Source organism: Macaca nemestrina, chromosome 9, assembly GCF_043159975.1.
Source record: "Macaca nemestrina isolate mMacNem1 chromosome 9, mMacNem.hap1, whole genome shotgun sequence".
NCBI classification, from domain to species: domain Eukaryota; kingdom Metazoa; phylum Chordata; class Mammalia; order Primates; family Cercopithecidae; genus Macaca; species Macaca nemestrina.
In genome coordinates this window covers 40,120,227-40,140,318 of record NC_092133.1, presented here as the reverse complement: position 1 = coordinate 40,140,318, position 20,092 = coordinate 40,120,227, and the positions used below count along the sequence as shown (strand labels likewise).

The 20,092-nt window shown below is 41.1% G+C and overlaps 1 protein-coding gene and 1 long non-coding RNA gene across 5 annotated transcripts in view; one reads left to right on the top strand and one right to left on the bottom strand.

Moving 5' to 3' along the window:
• The window catches only part of LOC105480019 (uncharacterized), a 29,890-nt gene extending 18,643 nt beyond the window's left edge, over window positions 1-11,247 (bottom strand). The window contains exon 1 of the long non-coding RNA XR_011607731.1: window positions 10,606-11,247. This is a non-coding gene — a long non-coding RNA (uncharacterized lncRNA). The remainder of the gene's footprint in view (window positions 1-10,605) is intronic.
• LOC105480022 (leucine rich glioma inactivated 1) overlaps window positions 1-19,881 on the top strand; it is a 40,178-nt gene extending 20,297 nt beyond the window's left edge. For 3 of the 4 annotated variants that reach the window (XM_071069472.1, XM_011738469.3, XM_011738462.3), the window contains 4 exons: window positions 12,166-12,237; window positions 14,807-14,976; window positions 15,259-15,423; window positions 18,692-19,881. In XM_071069472.1, coding sequence (XP_070925573.1) covers window positions 12,166-12,237; window positions 14,807-14,976; window positions 15,259-15,423; window positions 18,692-19,527 — 1,243 coding nt within the window. In that variant the 3' untranslated portion in view covers window positions 19,528-19,881. The remainder of the gene's footprint in view (window positions 1-12,165; window positions 12,238-14,806; window positions 14,977-15,258; window positions 15,424-18,691) is intronic. The other variant, XM_024792485.2, reaches the window with a different exon arrangement.
• Window positions 19,882-20,092: the final 211 nt, after the last annotated feature.

Below are 20,092 nucleotides of genomic sequence, written 5' to 3'. Positions count from 1 at the left end.
TTTTTCCTCTATAAGCCCTCACTTTATATACATTTAAACATAATATAGCCACAGACGATGTCTTCATACTACCCGATCAACTTGTTTATCAGTGAAATATTTAATTATTCAATGGGTGATTACAGCTAACAGCGGTTGTTCTTAACAGGGAACAATTTTGTCTCCCAGGGAACATTTGGCAATATCTAGAGACATGTTTGGTTGTCACAACTGGGGGATGTAACTGGCATCTAGTGGGTAAAAGGCAGGGATTCTTCTAAACATCTACTGCATAGGACAGCCCCTCACAATAAAGAATTATCCAGCCTAAAGTGGCATTGTGGGCAGGTTGAGAAACCCTGAACAACATGACCCAAACAACTTGTTTCTTCTAGCCTCCCTCACCCTCTACAGACACATTCGCACACACACACACACACACGCAGGCACACACGTGCATGCACACGCACATACACACTCTTACATACACATAGATTATTTTAAGGAAACTGGAAGCACATAGAAAGAAAAGGCACTAACATTTACATCACTTTTCATTTAATCCTCTCAAAAATCCTGCCAAACAGGCACAATAATCCCCTTTTCAGAAATGAGGAAACAGTCTTGGAGGGGATAGATGCCTCATGAGCTGATCAGTTATGGAATTATGAGAACATCTACTTAATAGTTGAATTGCAGTGACTCTTCATCCTTTCAACAGCTGTTTCTCAACCTACCTAATAGGTATCTTATCAGTTCTAGATACAGATGCAAGAGATCCAAGTGTCATAGTCATTCTGTCAAGTTTAACCTGTTCTCTCATCATACTTCATTCCCAGCTCTGCTGTAGGCCCTAGGATGCAGCAGGGAACAAAGGAGACAAAAATTCCTGTCCTTTGACTGAGCCTGATTTCCAGCGTGTCCATGCGGTTGTCCCTCTGCCTCCACCAGGCCCCTTTCTCTCCTGCTGCTTGTTTTGTAGCAAAGAGAAGCTAATGACCAGACATATTTTACAAAATCATACCTTTCAAGGCTTCTGTACAGAGTTATTATAATAAAAAAACAGTGTTTGCAATACGACTCTTCATGTCAATGACATGATATGATGCAAAGATGGCTGTTTACAGAATAAATGTTATGCAGTTTTATCACAGAGCCCAACACTGCCAAATCTCATTTTTCAGACAAAATTAAACAAAAGAAGCAAATATATGGAAGGAGAAATGGAAGTTCATGACCTCAACTTGAAATCCACTAGATTCACATACATCCCAATCCACATGGCCTCTGTCCAATGCTTAGCATCATGAGAGCTGTAGGGAGGATGTAGGACTCAGGTGTCCTTTTGAGGAACCCAGATATGAGCTTCACTTGCCCAATTCATTCAGCTGTGTCTCCTCTCCAGCCTAAAAGCCTGTGGTTTCCCTCAGGCTTCATGCACAGAACAGGAAAAAATGTTTCCCTGTCTTGGAAGGAAGGAAGGAGGGAAGGAAGGAAGGGAGGGAGAAGGTGAGGGGAGGGAAGGAAGGGAGGAGAGAGGAAAGGAGGGAGGAAAAAAGAAAAAGAGGAAGGAAGATGAGAGGAGAGAAGAAGGGAAAGGAGAGGAAGAAGGGAAGGGGAAGAGGAAAAAGGCAAAGAAAAAAGTCTGTTTGACATCCTAGTGTAGGACACCCATTTTGTTTAGTGGAACCTATTATGTTTATCAAATGAAATGGGAATTTAAATGTGGGTCTTAATGATGCCCTTTCTTTAGCAGTATGGAGCCCATAAGAGAGAGAGACTGGTACAGAATACACTTAATATCCAGAAAATTTCAGGTTCAAGGAACACCAAGGGCAGCCCTCAAAGAGAGGCACGACTCTTACAGGCAGTGAAAGAGAAGTCCCACGTCTCTGAGCTGCTGCTGGAGGTGGGAAGGTGTTATGAGGGAACAGGGGTTAAGGTTGGCTAAATGAATATGACCCTTAGGTCTCTTGCATCTTTAGCTAACACTTATTGGGTTGACTCATATGGCATTGCCAATGTTAGGCTATTTTTTATCTACAAAAATGGCAATGCCATATGGTTCATCTTAAATAGTTTCTAGGATGTGACACATGCTTTACAAGGAGTAGGGCCTACAAAGATGAGTAAGATCTAGTCCCACCTTAGAGAAGCTCAGCCTAGCAAGAGAAATTGGACAAATATTTTCTCACTGAGGGCCTTTGTCCCCAAGTTATCTTCTCCTTTTGAATTATGCTATTCTTCACTGTACAATTCCTTCCTTCCATCCTTCCTTCTTTCTTTTCTTTCTTCCTTCCTTCCTTCTTTTATTCCTTCCTTCTTTCCTTTCTGTCTTTCAAGGAGAGATGGAGTAGGGAGGATGTGAAACCCAAATTTCCCTCTGCCGACTCAGTAAGTCAGGTTCATTTTCCATTATTTATGGCTTATTAATAAATCTGGCATTTGTCTGAGCCATTAGTTTCCTTTTTAAGACATTAGGCTTCAAAGTGCACTTTTCTCCACCTCAGATCAATCCTTCCCAATCAAGGCAAACATTCGAGCTGTGAGGAATTAGCACCTCACCCTCTGACCTGCATGTGCTGCAGGAAGAGGTTACAAAGCTTTCTCATATTCTTGGCTTCATCATAGTCTCCTGATGACCCCATGAAAGAGACAGGGCAGTAGCACTATGTTCACAGACAAAAGAGCAAGTGGAGGTACACCATGGGTTTAAGCTGCTCCCCAGTTACTAAGTGGTAAAGCCAGATAACTCCCACGGTCTTTGATGAGACGTCCGGTGCTATCTCCACTGTGTCAGTTAGAGCAGGACCAGATAGCTTTTATTGAGCTGGCTGGATCCTTCCATGGGACATGATTTGAGGAGGAAATATGACTAGAGAAGAAAGAAAAGATCCTGAAAACAGGAACCCTACCCACATACTTCATCTCAAAATGCAGATAGTTGGGATTAGACGTATACTTTCAGGTCCAGCTGGTTCCCACTCTGGCCTAACATTAAAGCCACTCCCTTACCTGTGCATTTATATAAATTTAGTTCATGCCTAGAGGAACAACGCACTTTCTCACCTTCTTATACAGAGATGTCAGTAGATTTCTCTTCTAAGAGACATTTACGGACAACTTAAAAGTTATTATAGGCCAGGCGCAGTGGCTCACGCCTGTAATCCCAGCACTTTGGGAGGCTGAGACGGGCGGGTCACGAGGTCAGGAGATTAAGACCACCCTGGCTAACACGGTGAAACCCCATCTCTACTAAAAAAATACAAAAAATTAGCCAGGCGTGGTGGTGGGCGCCTGTAGTCCTAGTTACTCGGGAGGCTGAGGCAGGAGAATGACATGAACCCAGGAGGTGGAGCTTGCAGTGAGCTGAGATAGCGCCATTGCACTCCAGCCTGGTCAAAAGAGCGAGACTTCATCTCAAAGAAAAAATAAAAATAAAAATAAACAAATAAATAAAAATAAAAAAGTTACTATATATACCTGGCTATCAGGCGAGATCCCCCCTTCCCTGCAAATTAACTCTTAAAACCGTACAAATTAACCCTTAAAAAGACAGAGAGACTTCTTAAAGTTAAGTCCTTTCAAAGCCTGTCAAATCCTGAGATTCTCAATTACTTTATTTTGAATCATTGTCCTAATGTTATGCATGTTTCACTTTAATGTTTTAATGGTTTGTATATTTTAGCAATCGTTTGTATATTTAAATTTTTCTGGTGAATATATGTTATTTTGGTAATCAGGAAAACATGAATAAAAAATTAGTTTCTGAATAAAAATTAGTTTATGGCCAATGATGACAAAGTCTTCAAACATTATGTATTGGCTTCTAGTAATACCCACGAGTCTTTAGTAATGATTGCTTTGTGTGCCATGTAAGTGTCACTGTGGATAAGGCCCAGTGGAACCAGCGTTGTTTGCATGCATATATATAAATATTTGGAGAAAATTATCATCAATCTATATGTATTGTAGAGTATCCAATGGTTGCTCAGCACTGAGGGGGTACAAAGAACTATATAACAGTCCCCAAATTCGGGATGCTTGCGTATTCCCAATCAGTTGCATAGGATGCTTTGTTTTAGCCTTCACATTGCCATGTATGTAAAGAGGTAGTGCAATGTAGCAGCTAAGAGGGTGATCTCTGCCACCAGACTGCCTGGGTTCAACTGTCTCTCTGCCAGCTCAATAGGTCAAGTTTATTTTCCATTATTTACTGCTTATTAATAAAGCTGGCATTTATCTGAACCATTGGTTTCCTTTTTAAGGCTTTAGGCTTCAAAGTGCCCTTTTCTCCACCTCAGATCAATTCCTCGGCTTTGCACCTTAACAGCTGTGGAATTTGGGGCAGGCCATTTAGCTTCACTATGCTACAGACTGGGCATGTAAAATGGGGTTATAATAAAAATCTTTTAAAATGGGATGAGGAATAACAAGGCAATTAAGAGTATTAGTGCCTAAGGTCTTGAGATTAAGTGAGTTAATATATGCAAAGTGCTTAGAACAGGGTCTGGTATGTAGTAAGCACCACTGTGTAGGAATAAACTAAAATTCACTGCACAACCTCCATTAGTCCTGAATCAAGATTCTAAATGCTAGAGTGTATATATCCCCTTTAAACACTTTCTATGAAATTAAAGTAACTGCACTTGCACCGCCTCAGGCTCAGAGAGACACAAACCCAAGCTGAGAATCTGCATTGCAGAGGGGCTGGATGCACCCCAGATGGCTGTGGGCGATGCTCTCTTAGCAGAAGAGCCCGGTGGCACTGAAACAAATGTGGTGTTTGAGCCAGTCTGGTTGCCTCAGAGAGAAGACTTTCCAGTGGCTTCCACAGTCAAAATTGGAGGTTTTCTTGGGTAAACGATGAAAACACCAAAGGGCAGGAAATGGTCATCATTTCTGTCAAGAAGGAATGGCCATCTGCCTTTGAGAACACTTGACCTTACTCAGCCAGTTTCAAGGTAACTAGACGTTGAGCTGTGCAATATCTCAGTTGTTTTAAAGAATGTTTCTTAGGTAAACTGTGAATCAGGACCTAGAGAATGGTGGTTAGTTGAAGGCACACTTTAAAGGGCCTCCACATTGCCTTGGGATTTCTACCACAGTGGGGCTGTGGGGAGGGAGGGTCCTTCCTGAGGGGGTCCACACCAGCTGGTGGGGACTGCACTAGTCACTCACGGGGCTTTGAGCTTTCTCCCTCAGTGCCTTGGCACAGGGGACTTCAAAGGAGCATCCTCTGCTCTTTTCTTTGCCTAGATATGTACGCTTCCATATGTACGCTTCCTCTCATCTACTCCAGCCTGTCTCATTCATTCATTCATTTAAAAGTGTCTATTAGGCCATGAGTGGTGGCTCATGCCTGTAATCCCAGCACTTTGGGAGGCCAAGGCGGGCAGATCACTTGAAGTCAGGAGTTCGAGACCAGACTGGCCAACATGGTGAAACCCCATCTCTACTAAAAACACATAAAGTAGCCGGGTATGGTGGCACGTGCATGTAATCCCAGCTACTTAAGAGGCTGAGGCAGGAGAATTGCTTGAACCAGGGAGGCAGAAGTTGCAGTGGGCCGAGGTAGCGCCACTGCATTCCAGCCTGGGTGGCAGAGTGAGACTCCATCTCAAAATAAATAAATACATAAATAAATAAAAGTATCTATTGAGGGCTTACTTTGTGCCAGGCACTATGCTAGACCTACAGATAATGGAAAGAGAACAATCCTTCCAGTGCTCATTGCAGAATTATCCTAGAAATAAAGGAACATTGAATAAATGTTTCCTCAAGTCTCTCATTGACTGTGTCTTCACCCCTGTCCCAATTAGCTCCACCCCACCCCAGTCGGACATTCTGGTGCAACCCAGTGCGATCTCCATCTCCTGGAAAAGCCTGTTGTAACACACTGACCCCTAAGTATGTGGCCTAAAGTATCACCTATCCTAGTGTCATCTATTAATTTTAAAGATGAAGCCATAAGCCTCTCAGTGAAAATGACAAAGATGTGATTTAAGAGCAAGAATAGAACTTGGAGATTGTTCTGACCCAGTGATCATTCACTTTATAGAAAAGGGAACGGCCAGAGCTCAAACTCAGATATCCACTTCCCTGTTCACCTCACCCCTGTACTCTGTGGCTGAGTTCTGGGCCCTAAAGTGAGTCTGACTGGCAAGGGGTCAGCTTCGGCCAATGCAGGAGCCTGGTACTCCTTAAACCATACCATATAGAAAGTCTTTTTCCTGACAACTCTGGTGGCTACCTGGGACTCCTTGCCTCTCTGTCCTTCATAATTTTTCTTCCTCCTATTCCTAAGAATCAAGAATTCTTACATCTAGTGTTAAAATTCAGCTCTGTTTAACCCTCACCCTTGGCTAACAGATCTTTGCAGAGGAAGGAGGGTCCCCTACCGCAATTCAGGGTGACACTCTCTCAGGTCATGACACTCTGGAGGTAAGAGAAGGACTAGACACCCTGGAGGGCAGGACTAGCAACATGGCTTTCCAGAATCCCTTGCTTTTGATGGGCTCTGCATTAATGGCCAGAAGAAAACATGACTAAATCTTAACAGTGGTTACTTCTCCTATGATAATTATTATTTCTCTCCTTTTTCAAAAAATAATTTTTGTACTTTCCAGTTTTTCTTGAAGCGAAGAAATAATTATTATCACATATATATGTGCATATGTAGTATGTGTATATATGTGTGTATGTGTATATGTGTATCAGTAAAAGTAAAAGATGGAACTTTTAAGAATACCAAGGCATAGGATTATCCTTGACTAAGAGAGGAAGAAAGAATAGACGATCTCGGCTTCCTGAAGTGAATATTTTAAAGTGTTTAGATATTTATTTATTTATTTATTTATTTATTTATTTATTTATTTATTTTTTTGGAGACAGAGTCTCGCTTAGTCGCCCAGGCTGGAGTGCAATGGCGCGATCTCGGCTCACTGCAAGCTCCGCCTCCCAGGTTCACGCCATTCTCCTGCCTCAGCCTCCCGAGTAGCTGGGACTACAGGCGCCCGCCGCCTCGCCCGGCTAATTTTTTGTATTTTTAGTAGAGACGGGGTTTCACCGTGTTAGCCAGGATGGTCTCGATCTCCTGACCTCGTGATCCGCCCGCCTCGGCCTCCCAAAGTGCTGAGATTACAGGCGTGAGCCACCGCGCCCGGCCTGTTTAGATATTTAATATCACTGTTTAATGACTATAACAACAAAGAAAAAGATTAGTTTTGTGGTCTTAACACATAAGGTTTAAAAATTCACCTGCAGATACAGTTTTTCCTGGAATCCATTACAAAGATACGTGTATAAAAATATTAGTAACTACATGTGTTAATTCTCACACTAAGTGAAATTCATACCCTTTACTCAGTTCTGCAGATGTCAAAACAGAAACCCAGAGAGGTTAAATTAAGTTGGCTAAGGACACATTCCAAAGAGTGATGACGTTCAAATTTAATCCCTGGTGGATTTGGACGAAGTTGGCACTTAAACCATTACACTACACTAAGTGATGCAGGAAAGAATAGCTACAACCAGTTTTACAAACACATAGCACATATAGCAATGAGAGCTTCTGTTGAGGAAAAGTTAATAATAATATTAAGTCACTACTCTGTGAAGCTGGGAGTGGGATGAAGGCAGAACTGCAAAAATTTTATCCAGGTATTTTGCTTTCTGGTAGCAAAACTCAGTGCAGAGGTGGAATCTGAAGAATCAAATAATCCTAATATAAACCCTAAAATAACCTTAACTCTGACCCACAGAGTGCTATCTCAGTCTCTCTAGCTGTTTAAATTCCCTGATAACCACCAGATCTCATGCTATTTACCCCATTTTTATGATTAAATGCTGAGGAGTTTTCAGGGAATGTCACGTGACTTGCCCTTTTTTTTCCTGGTGCCCCTGGCCCCAGAGCCCTCAGCAGCTCTCTCCTGCAGTGAATCTCCCTGAAGCCCTCAGATGCCCATGATGATTTGTGGAGGCAACAGACCCTCATCACAGCTGACCCTCATCACAGCTGACTTTAAGCTGGGGCAAAGAACCATAGCAATGGCTTCAAGCCTGGACAGCCTTGTAGCCCCAATCTCCCTAAAGGGTGAGGGCCTGAAACTGCATGGGAATTTTTTAGAAAACAGGCAGCTCCCTCCTGCAGGAGGTCTTGTGAAAGACATTTGCATGATCTGACCACTCAGGCCCCAGAGTTCGGGCCGTGACAGTAATTCCTAATCTAACCCTGTAGGTAGCTTTGGAAGTTGATGAATGCAGCCAAATGATTGATTTTGAATGACTGAACCCTCACTGGACAGAACCATATTTATGTACAAGTACTCAGTAACAGGATCCTTTCAAAAAGTCAACTCTATTCTTTGTTTCTTCTGATTATAAAATAATAATACATGCTTGATGATAAAAATGCACAACATAAATATGTATTTACATAGGAAAGTGAAAGATTCCGGTAACCATACGCCAAGATACAACCTCAATCAACAGTTTTTGTATCTTCTGATAGAGTTTTCTTTGTGTATCCACAGACATGTATCTGTCCTTCTTGCTCCAGAGAGATGACACTCTACCCTTAGGTATCACTTCATATTAAATCATAGAGACCTACCTCATTTTTAAAGTCTCCTACAAAGTATTCCATGTTACATATGGACCATCGTTTATTTACACAATCCTTTATATATATCTTTTTTTTTTTTTGGAACAGGGTCTCACTGTGTCACCCAGGCTGGAGTGCAGTGGTGCAATCATGGCTCATTGCAGCCTCAAGTTCTGAGCTCAAGCCATCCTCCCACCTCAGCCTCCCAGAGTTGCTAGGACCACAGGCACACACCACTCCCAGCTAATTTTTGTATTTTGTAGATACAGGATTTTGCCATGTTGCCCAGGCTGGCCTCGAACTCCTGACCTCAGGTGATCCGCCCACCGCTGCCTCCCAAAGTGCTGGGATTACAGGCGTGAGCCACCGCACCCTGGCAACCTGTTACATTTTTTGCAGAATAATTCTCAGGCTCTGTCAACATTGCTTTCCTAAGTCGTTCTCTGCCCAAATCCCACTGCCTGCTTTACTTTTATCCAAATGTACCCTGATGTCACTGGGACCTCCCAGAGACTTAGGGAAGCTATCTGAACTCCAGCTCCCCGGCTTTGGGTGTCTGGAAGCCCCGCTGTCATGTCTGAATCTTACTTCCTCTTGATTCTGCTTCTCTTAGTGAATCCAGGCAGCCTTCTCATGCCCATCACTCACCAAACCTAGACATGAAGCTTCATCCTTTCTCCTCTAAGAGCAGTCCATTGTGGGCAAGGATTTCATTGAAGTTTTGGTAGCGAAGCAGCAAAGGGTTGACACTGGGTTCAGCGAATCCACCCACCATTTCTCCCTCTGACTCCCCTGCCTCCCCAACCCTTTGGTTCCCAAGGCAAGAGCCTCTGTCACAAGAAGTTGTCAGGAAATGTAATGCCTCATCCCACAGCCCATCGGGCCAGCCTGTCTTTCTCAGCCCCATCTCACAGTTCTGGCGAATAAGAAGCCCTCCATCTTGTCATGCAAAAATACTGCCTCTCCATTCCGGAAGCCCGGTAGCTCGGAGTCTGCAGCTCTGTTTTGCCATCTGTTCTGTGGTTATCTCACATGGATCATGTGAGGCCTAAAGCTCTGCTCCTTTGGGCAGGAAGTAGAATTTCCAGATTCACCCATTGTTTAAAAGAATCCCACAGGGTAGGTGGCTTAAACCTGTAATCCCAGCACGTTGGGAGGAAGAGGCATGAGGATAGCTTGAGCCCAAGAGTTGAAGACAAGCCTGAGCAACATAGCAAGACTCTGTCTCTACAAATTAAAAAAACTCAGTTGGGCATGGTGGCACACACCTGTTGTCCCAGCTACTGGAGAGGCTGAGCCCAGAGGATCACTTGAGCCAGGGAGGTTGAGGCTGCAGTGAGCTGTGATCGCGCCACTATATTCCAGCCTGGGCAACAAAGTGAGACCCTGTCTCAAAAAAAAAAAAAAAAAAAGAATTCCCCTCCGACAGTAAGACAAGCACAGTGCCTTTTCCTGTGTAGCCCTATTGGCAGTAGTAATTCAGGATTTGATTGCTTAATCATTGCATGCCCACTGTCCTGTGACTCAACCTCCTCTAAATTTATGCCCTGCAGCCAGTTGCAGTTTTTGCCAGCTTCAGAGGAAGGGACATCCACTTAGAAGTTAGTATGATAACTTTAAGCCACATTATGCCAGAAAATAAACTGAGACACATAACATGGGGAGTGACTCTGGACTGGTCCAAGACATCAGAAAATCTCTTCATTCAAACACCAGTCAGTAAGATGAATTATGGAGACATTCTCTTGAATAGTCCTCCTTAGTGGTATTTTGTTAATTTTGCTGTATGTGGACAGCCATAGCAGCTCATTCGTATGGTCTGTTTCTAAACGTTTTTTCCTGGACAATGTACATACAGAAGCCATTCTCCTCTTCTGATGCCAGCCACTCTACTGAGAGTAGTACAGATGCCTGCACCATCCTTGATTATCTAATTTTCTTTTTCCAATAATCTTATAAGATAAGGTATTATTATCTTCACTTAAAAATGAAACAACTGAATTTCCAAGAAGATACATTACCAAAGTCACACAACCAGTAAATGCTGGAGTCAGGATTCAAACGTAGCTCAGAATCACTCCAAAAGCCATGCTCTTTGTCACAATTGGACCACCATTGAGCATGGAACGTTCTGACTCAGTTCCTATTCTTACATTCCAAGGTTCTTTGAGAACCATTTTCCAAACTAGTAGTAATTTCTAAAACCCAGAAAAACAACGTAACTAACTTAAAAATAAGTTCTAAAAATCTTGAATGTTTGCACTTGAGAAATCTTATATTTAATTAGTGGAGGTAGAAGACATAGACTTTTGAGAATGTTTTAAAGGGAAGTCGAGAGAATTTTCAAGGGTTTAGAGGCTAATGGTATGGGCTCTTTACTTTTAGTTTAGTTTTTTATTTTTATTGTGAAAAAAAAAACCTCTAAGAAAAGTTTATAACATGTGTATATATATATATATGGTGCTGGTTAAAAATAGAAAATTACACTACCTGGTGACCTTCCCCAGTCATACAGCATTAGTACTGTGCTATATTTGTGTACTAGGGACACATTTCCCTTTTCTTGGCATTATCAGGACAATTTTTTACTCATTAACGTTGATTAGAATCATTCTAGTGATTTGTGGAAGAACAAATAGAAAGGGAAAGGGAAAATCATTCCTGTGGTCACAGGAAAAGAACCAGAAGAAGGAGAAAGAGGGAGATGATTAAAGAGAATAGTTGGATAGGTATTTATAAGAAAACTTTTTTCTGAGGTGGAATGAATGGAGCTAGAAAGGAAAAGGCGGCGTGGGCTTCGGAAAGGAGAAAGGATGTGCTGGGGAAGGGATAGAGCTATTGGCACTGTGGGTTGGAGGTTTGGCTGCTCTCCGGAGCAAGCGAGGAGGAAGGGGCAGCCCAGGCGGGAGGAGAGGGGGCATTTTGGAGATGGACACTCACCAGTTTGGTTAGTCATCATTTGGGAGATATCCCCTAGACTGAGTGTCCGAGAGTGTGACTCTCCCGTGTTCTGTTCTAAATGGAAAGATCAATGCCCAGGAATCATTGTTGTTTTTAACCAACATAAAATGTTGTTTAAATATTGAGTGCGCCTGTAATCCCAGCACTTTGGGAGGCCGAGGCAGGCGGATCACTGAAGCTCAGGAGTTCAAGACCAGCCTGACCAACATGATGAAACCCTGTCTCTACTAAAAATACGACAATTAGCCGGGTGTGGTGGTGGGCACCTGTAATTCCAGCTAGGGGGGCTAAGGCAGGAAAATCACTTGAATCCGGGAGGCAGAGGTTTCAGTGAGCTGAGGTCACACCACTTCACTCCAGCCTAGGTGACAGAGCAAGACTCTTGTCTCAAGAAATAAAAATAAAAATAAATAAATACAGAGTGGGTGTTGAAGTGAACAGGTTAGGAACTGAAAGGACAACAGCAGGAATCTGAGTAGTATTTCAGAAGTAAAAAAAGGACCACAAGTCATTTAGTAGGCTGGAAATGACAAAAGAGACTCATAACTAAACTTTATCAGTAAATGCCTTTGTTTAATTTATCACTACAGTTTACATCACCTTTTTTTTTTTTTTTCCAGGAGCCTTGCAAACAACAATCTCCAGACACTCCCAAAAGATATTTTCAAAGGCCTGGATTCTTTAACAAATGTGTAAGAGGACCTAAGAAATCAATGAACAATTAATTAATTTGCAGTCATTAACAAGGAAGCCTGGTATTGATTATTAGAATTTTTAATTGGCTTTTAAATTAAAATTAGGATTTGTAAATCTGAATTTTAACTGGCTAAAAATTTAAATTTACATGGACTAACATTTGAGTCTTCTGTGATATTTATCATTGGAAATTCTGAATATGTGGCAGCCAGGCATTCCTTTGACAAAGTGTGTGTCTATATGGCAGGGAGCGATGGTAAGGGACTTTGACAGGGTGGGAAGAGACCCGGCTAGAAATTTCAAGATCCCTTTTTTCTCATGAGGTCCAGGAAATAGGGCTACAAAGGGAAAACATAAAGGAGTCTGGGAAACTGACAGAATAAAGATGAAAGGTTACACCCTTGGGTTGGTCAGTCAACAGAGAAATGGAGCAGGAAGTGGGGGAAGGGAGAAAAGTTTGCCTTTTTTCTCATTAGACTGAACAACAACTCTAAGCTTAATCCCCAGGAATTTGGCTTAAGCCCCAGGAAGGGAATGAACTTAATTATTTTTGACCCTTTTTCAAACAAAAGAGCTTTCAAACTTTGACTTTTAAGCCTCCGAGTGAAAGATCTTTGCAAGGAATTTGTACATTTTGCTGTAAGCAAAGCAAGTAATATATGCCTAAACCTCTCAAAAGCAATTCAGCTTCATTATTTGCCTTCCAGAACATTAGAAAGGTATTTAAATGTCATAAGGTGGAATACAGGAACAAATGAAAGGATATATGAAAACAAAGGCTTTTTAAAAAAAGTATTCAGGTACTTTGCTGTAGACTATCTATTCAAAATAACTTTTCTCCAATAACAAACAAAAAGAAAATCTGAGTCAAGTACTTTTTTCCAAGCCCAGTATTTAACTTCAAATCAGTAGCCTAATGAAAAACTTTCTTTGTTCCTTGCAGTATTTCCCCAGCCCCTCCTCCATGTCTATTACCTCAATTCCTGAATGACGGTTTAATTCCAAGAGAACGCCCAAATCAGGATTCTTCCAAGAGAGTCCTGGACAGACCATAGTTATCTTCTCTGGTTTACACTAGCCTGAAAGGTTGCCACTCATTAGTGTGGGTCAGAGTTCTCCTGGGAGACTAGGTCAGTTCTGGGAGTGTCTTGGAAGTTAGAACACACTCCATGGGTGACGTGGGATGTAGCTCATTGGGGATCCTTTACCCCATTTTTGTGTCAGTCTATACCCTACACTAGTGAAAAACAAAACAAAAAAATATTGAAATTGGCTCAGTCTCTCCAGGGAATCCCAAGATGGGTTTAGCCTTTTGGACCTACTCTAATATGCCCAAATCAAGAATTATCTTAGAAGTACAAGGATCCATGCCAACTTGCCTTTTAGTGGATTTCTTGGCTTTCTTGAAAGTATCCTCTAAAAAACATTTTTAAATGTTTGGGCGTTTAAAAATTATTTATGTGCGGTGTGAAGAGTAGGCAGCACCTATCTTAAGAATTCTATGTGACCAGGAAAGGAGGTGGAATTCCTGAACAGAAGCAATGCAAATACACAGAGAACTTGGTGAGTTGGGGTCATATGTGGAAATGTAAATGGTCTATGCTGTATAACTTATTACAGGCATGAGCGATTGTATGTCTGTGCTAACTTTGCTGTGTCAAAGTCATTTCCTATTTAAACTGAATTTGTAGACCACAGAAGAGGATCAGGATTAATTATGTCTGTGAGGAAGAACAGAAGCAAACAGCTCACTTGATTTAATTAAATACATTACAATAATCACTACATTCTGTCCTTTAGACCTGTGCTGTCCAATAGGGTAGCCACCAGACATCTATGGTCACTGAGCACCTAAAATGTGCTCCTAGTACAACTGAGAGACTGAATTTTAAATTTTACTTAATTTTTTAACAGTTAAATTTAAATTTAAAAGCTGATTCTCAGCTCAATTATTGGAAAATGTTAAGTATGTTTGGAACAATTTGGGTATATACATCTTTTTTTTCAATTATGAATTTTATGACATCTAAATATAGATCACCTATTTCTGGTAAAATTTAGCATCTGAATTAAGATATATTATAGGTATAAAATACACACTGGACTTCAAAGACTTAGTATAAAAAAGGAATGTAAAATATCTCAATAATGTTTATATTGATGATGTGTCAAAATGATAATCTTTTGTATGTACTGGGTTAAATAAAACATATTATTAAAATGAATTATACCTGCTTCTTTTTACTTTTTTAATGTGGCTATAGAAAATTTTAAATTACATTTATGGTTCATATACTGTTTCTATTGACAGCACAGCCCTAGACTAAGCCACTTGGGGATCCAAGAGGGAGTAAGTGATGAGGTTCCATTGACTGGGTAGTCTTCAAGTGCATGGTGCTAAGTCTCTGAGCCCCAAGTGAGTGGTCAGTCAGGTTCCAGGTGGGTTATAGGGCAGGATGTAAAGCTGGGTAAGGTCATTCTGCACATGTTAATTGTTCATGTAGAACTCTCTCCTGTGTGGGTAGGGCCCTTGTACAGCAAAAGCAGCTGAAGTTTGTCTTTCAGGGACCTGAGGGGTAATTCATTTAATTGTGACTGTAAACTGAAATGGCTAGTGGAATGGCTTGGCCACACCAATGCAACTGTTGAAGACATCTACTGTGAAGGCCCCCCAGAATACAAGAAGCGCAAAATCAATAGTCTCTCCTCCAAGGATTTCGATTGCATCATTACAGGTAATGTACTCATCATCATTCCATCTCATAAAATTAAAATAAGAGCTACCTTTTTTTTTTTTCCGTATGCAGGAACTGATATTTTTTATATCTTAAAAACCAACTGAGCAATTTAATTTTTAAAAAATTATGAACCATTGACAATGCTTTATGCGTTTAAAAGAAAAGTAAAATGGCCATTTTACTATTCTCTGAAATACATGTATTCCTTATGAATATTTGAGATCCAGCCAAGGAAAGAGGTATTAGCTCACAGTTATTTATCATTTCCTCTTTTTGCAGAATTTGCAAAGTCTCAAGACCTGCCTTATCAATCATTGTCCATAGACACTTTTTCTTATTTGAATGATGAGTATGTAGTCATCGCTCAGCCTTTTACTGGAAAATGCATTTTCCTTGAATGGGACCATGTGGAAAAGACCTTCCGGAATTATGACAACATTACAGGTATGAAAAGCCTAATAATATTTTGAGTGGGAAGTTAAATTACTTCAGCCAAGGGCAACAAGGAAAGATGAGTGGTATAGGGGAAAGCTTTAGCAGACCTAACGTCATTTGAATTTCAACTCTACCATTTGCTAAATGACCTGGGATTGTTCTCTAAGCCATAATTTCCCCACTTGTAAAATGGGAATAATATTAATACTTAACTCACAGGGTTGTTAATAAGATCATGTGAACACATATTCAAGAAACTTAGCATAGGGTCTAGTATAATACATAATCAGTAAATATTTGATTATTTTTCTTCAAAGAAAAGTATTGGATGGTGAATCAGGAGTTCTAGTCCAGGTTCTGCCACAGTCTCTTTGGGCGAGCCGCTCATACTCACGGATACCCCCAACCCCTTTTTCTTAACTATAAGATAAGAAGGTAATTTTAGATCACTAAGTCTCAAACTTTGTTACACAAACATTTCTTCTACAAAATGTTAATGTATGCCTTGTAACAAAAAGGATTTTGTGGTTCAATAAACTCGTGAACCATATCTTGGTCTTGTAGATTCATAATACATGCATCTGTGAATCCGAGAAGTCCTGCAGTGAGGAAATTTTTCCCGTATTTTTCACCCTTAATTTGGCCATGGAATCTAATTCTTTTTTTTTTTTTTTTTTTTGAGACGGAGTCTCACTCTGTTGCCCAGGCTGGAGTGCAGTGGCATGATCTGGGGTCACTGCAACCTCAGCCTCCTGGGTTCAAGCAATTCTTGTCCTTCAGCCTCCCAAGTAGCTGGGACTACAGGCGTGCGCCACCATGCCCCGATAATTTTTGTAGTTTTAGTAGAGATGGAGTTTTGCCAAGTTGGTCAGGCTGGTTTCAAACTCCTGGCCTCAAGTGATCCACCTGCCTCGGCCTCCCAAAGGTCTGGGATTACAGGAATGAAGCACCTTGCCTGGCCTTACTTAGCTGATCTCTTAAGTCTCTTTCCCATTTTAATAATTTTTAAAATTATAAGTCATTAGTTAGAACATAGGGCTCCCTCTACAATATTTAATATCAGCTTTAGCTTCTAATACCATTAAATCTGCTCTCAAGAGCACTCACACCTCCCCATAAAAGGTAAGCCTTTAGATAAGGCATGGAGGGTCATGAGAGATTTTACTGGTAGCCATCACCCTCATTGCTCAAAGGACCAAGACAGGTCTGGGGCTTGCTCAAGGCTGGGGTTACTTAAATAAAGGGATCCCTTCCAAACTGAGACCATTTTATAATCTAAAAGAAACTCCTTTCTTTTAGAATCCTCCTTTCTGAAGGAAGAAGGTCATGTTTCCCTAGTCCCCCATAAGTTTTCCAGTGGACTATAGCAGGGTTCTGTGCAGTCAAAACCAGGCTCTTCTTACTTGTGTATGGTTCATCAATTTCTTTGAATGGCTCTTTAGATGAGCACTTACAAGAGAAATAAATCATACATCTGCAAAATTTCAGAGGGCACCTCAGAGCATCTTGTCTAGGATGATGTCTTAGTCCCTTCTTGCTGCTGTAACAAAAAATACCTTGACTGGGTCATTTATAAGAACAGAAATTTATTTCTCATAGTTCTGGAGGCTGGAAACTCCATGATCAAGGCACCAGGAGATTTAGGGTCTGGTGAGGGCTCACTCTCTGCTTCCAAGACGGTGCCTTCTCTATGTCCTAACATGGCAGAAGGGCAAAAAAAGATCTAACAGACTTGTTCAAGCCCTTTTCCAAGGGCACTAATTCCATTCATGAGTGTGGAGTCCTCATGATCTAATCACCTCCTAGACACCCCACTTCTTAATACTATTACACTGGGGATTAAACTACAACATAAATTTTGGAGGGACACAAACATTCCAACCATAGCAGATGACAAATATGTGTCCCATGCTCAGTCATTATCCCTTCCTTCACTCTAGACAGGCATCACTAATCCATCATGGTAATCGTTCATGTAGAGTGCAGACACGGCCACAGAATCCTTCTCAACACAGTTCCCCAGACAATCACAGTCAATGAGCCAATCAGTATTGGTACGTGTTGGAATCTGGTGGCCATCCTTAATCTAGTCTAAAGTCTCATTGTACAGAAAAGAAAACTGAGCCTCAGAGAAGTTAAATGATTTCCTTAAGATCATACAATCAGTTTAGCCCTGAAAAGAGTCACAAAGAAGACTACCTTGCCTATGGATGAAGCCAATTAGTAGAAAGAGTTAATGTAGAACTTTCTGCCCCGCACTAGAGCTGTAGTCAGAAGAGGCCTAAAGCCCAGATTTGCCCAGCTGTCTCTGGATTTTCTAGAGCCAAACTCCTTCTGTGAGATCAGAATCTCACAGGTCAGATAAGTATCAAACTCTTCCCCAAAGGATATCAAGCTAGGCCACTGACAGATCTCACATCATTTTCTGTGATTTCCCAAAATAACTTTCAGGAGCATTGCCCATGGCTGCCCCCATCTTTCGATTTTCTTAAACATCCCTCTTCCTTCTCTTCACTCCTGCCACCAGTGACCTAAAGCTCCAGAAAAGTGAAAAGTGGCATCTCCTTTCTTTGCAGGAGAAAGGCGAGTTATTCTAGAGCAGGAAGCAGTTCAGACTTAGAGCAAAACAATTACAGTAGAGCCATGGGCTACCCAGACCACAATGCTAGCCTTTGGTTACCTAAGATCTTAGATAACCCAAATTTGAAGTCCTGGAATAGCTAACTTGTCCCCAGCTTGGGTTAAAAGCATAGACACGCTGGTAGGCCTGACTTTGAATCCCCAACTCTGCTTTCTGCTACCAAAACAGCCTCTCTGAGCTTCAGTTTACTCATGTGGAAAAAGAGATACTATTTATCTCTTAAGATTGTTGGGAAAATTAATGAGGTAAATTGAGAAAGCACATAATAGATGCTCAGTAAACAGTAGTTTTCATTAGAGTTATGATTAACTCAGAATATGTCAGGGAAAGTAATGCTTTCTTTCTGCAAGAAATAAGAGAACACTCGGGCCATAGCTGTGTGTCCTGAACGTCTAGAGCAGGCTGGATATGACGTAAACAACTCAATTGTTGGTAACAAGGCCCCACGAGGCACAAAGGCACAGAACTTCAGGACACTGCTGCCATTGGGCTTTGGAGACCAGCCTTGCCTAATCAACCAAGGAGATCTCTTGTTTCAGGCTGATTTGGGTGGAAGTTGTATGGCCCCAGCCTGCATGTTTACATGCTCCAAAAGAGGATGGCCACACAACTAACCTCTCCTTTGTCTTTTCCCAGGCACATCCACTGTAGTATGCAAGCCTATAGTCATTGAAACTCAGCTCTATGTTATTGTGGCCCAGCTGTTTGGTGGCTCTCACATCTATAAGCGAGACAGTTTTGCAAATAAATTCATAAAAATCCAGGATATTGAAATTCTCAAAATCCGAAAACCCAATGACATTGAAACATTCAAGATTGAAAACAACTGGTACTTTGTTGTTGCTGACAGTTCAAAAGCTGGTTTTACTACCATTTACAAATGGAACGGAAACGGATTCTACTCCCATCAATCCTTACATGCGTGGTACAGGGACACTGATGTGGAATATCTAGAAATAGTCAGAACACCTCAGACACTCAGAACGCCTCATTTAATTCTGTCCAGTAGTTCCCAGCGTCCTGTAATTTATCAGTGGAACAAAGCAACACAATTATTCACTAACCAAACTGACATTCCTAACATGGAGGATGTGTACGCAGTGAAGCACTTCTCAGTGAAAGGGGACGTGTACATTTGCTTGACAAGATTCATTGGTGATTCCAAAGTCATGAAATGGGGAGGCTCCTCGTTCCAGGATATTCAGAGGATGCCGTCGCGAGGATCCATGGTGTTCCAGCCTCTTCAGATAAATAATTACCAATATGCAATTCTTGGAAGTGATTACTCCTTTACTCAAGTGTATAACTGGGATGCAGAAAAAGCCAAATTTGTGAAATTTCAGGAATTAAATGTTCAGGCACCAAGATCATTCACACATGTGTCCATTAATAAGCGTAATTTTCTTTTTGCTTCCAGTTTTAAGGGAAATACACAGATTTACAAACATGTCATAGTTGACTTAAGCGCATGAGACACCAAATTCTGTGGCTGCCATCAGAAATTTTCTACAGTACATGACCCGGATGAACTCAATGCATGATGACTCTTCTTATTACACTTGCAAATGAATGCCTTTCAAACATTGAGACTGCTAGAACCAAGCACTACCAGTATCTCCATCCTTAACTGTCCAGTCCAGTGATGTGGGAAGTTACCTTTTATAAGACAAAATTTAATTGTGTAACTGTTCTTTGCAGTGAAGATGTGTAAATAAGCGTTTAATGGTATCTGTTACTCCAAAAAGAAATATTAATATGTACTTTTCCATTTATTTATTCATGTGTTCAGAAACAACTGCCAAATAAAATGTTTACATTTTCTTTCATATCCCAAAGGTAATTATTTACAGGAGCTGTTTTATTCTTGTTGTTGGTTTGTTGAAGAAATAGTTTTATATAATAGCTTTGTATTTGGATCAAGGATTTACAGTGTGAATAATGAATGAAGATAAAATTATGGGTAATCTGATATTGATTACCCATAATTTATGACCAGGTTTATATGTGGCTCGATCAGATGATTTTTAACATTCAAAG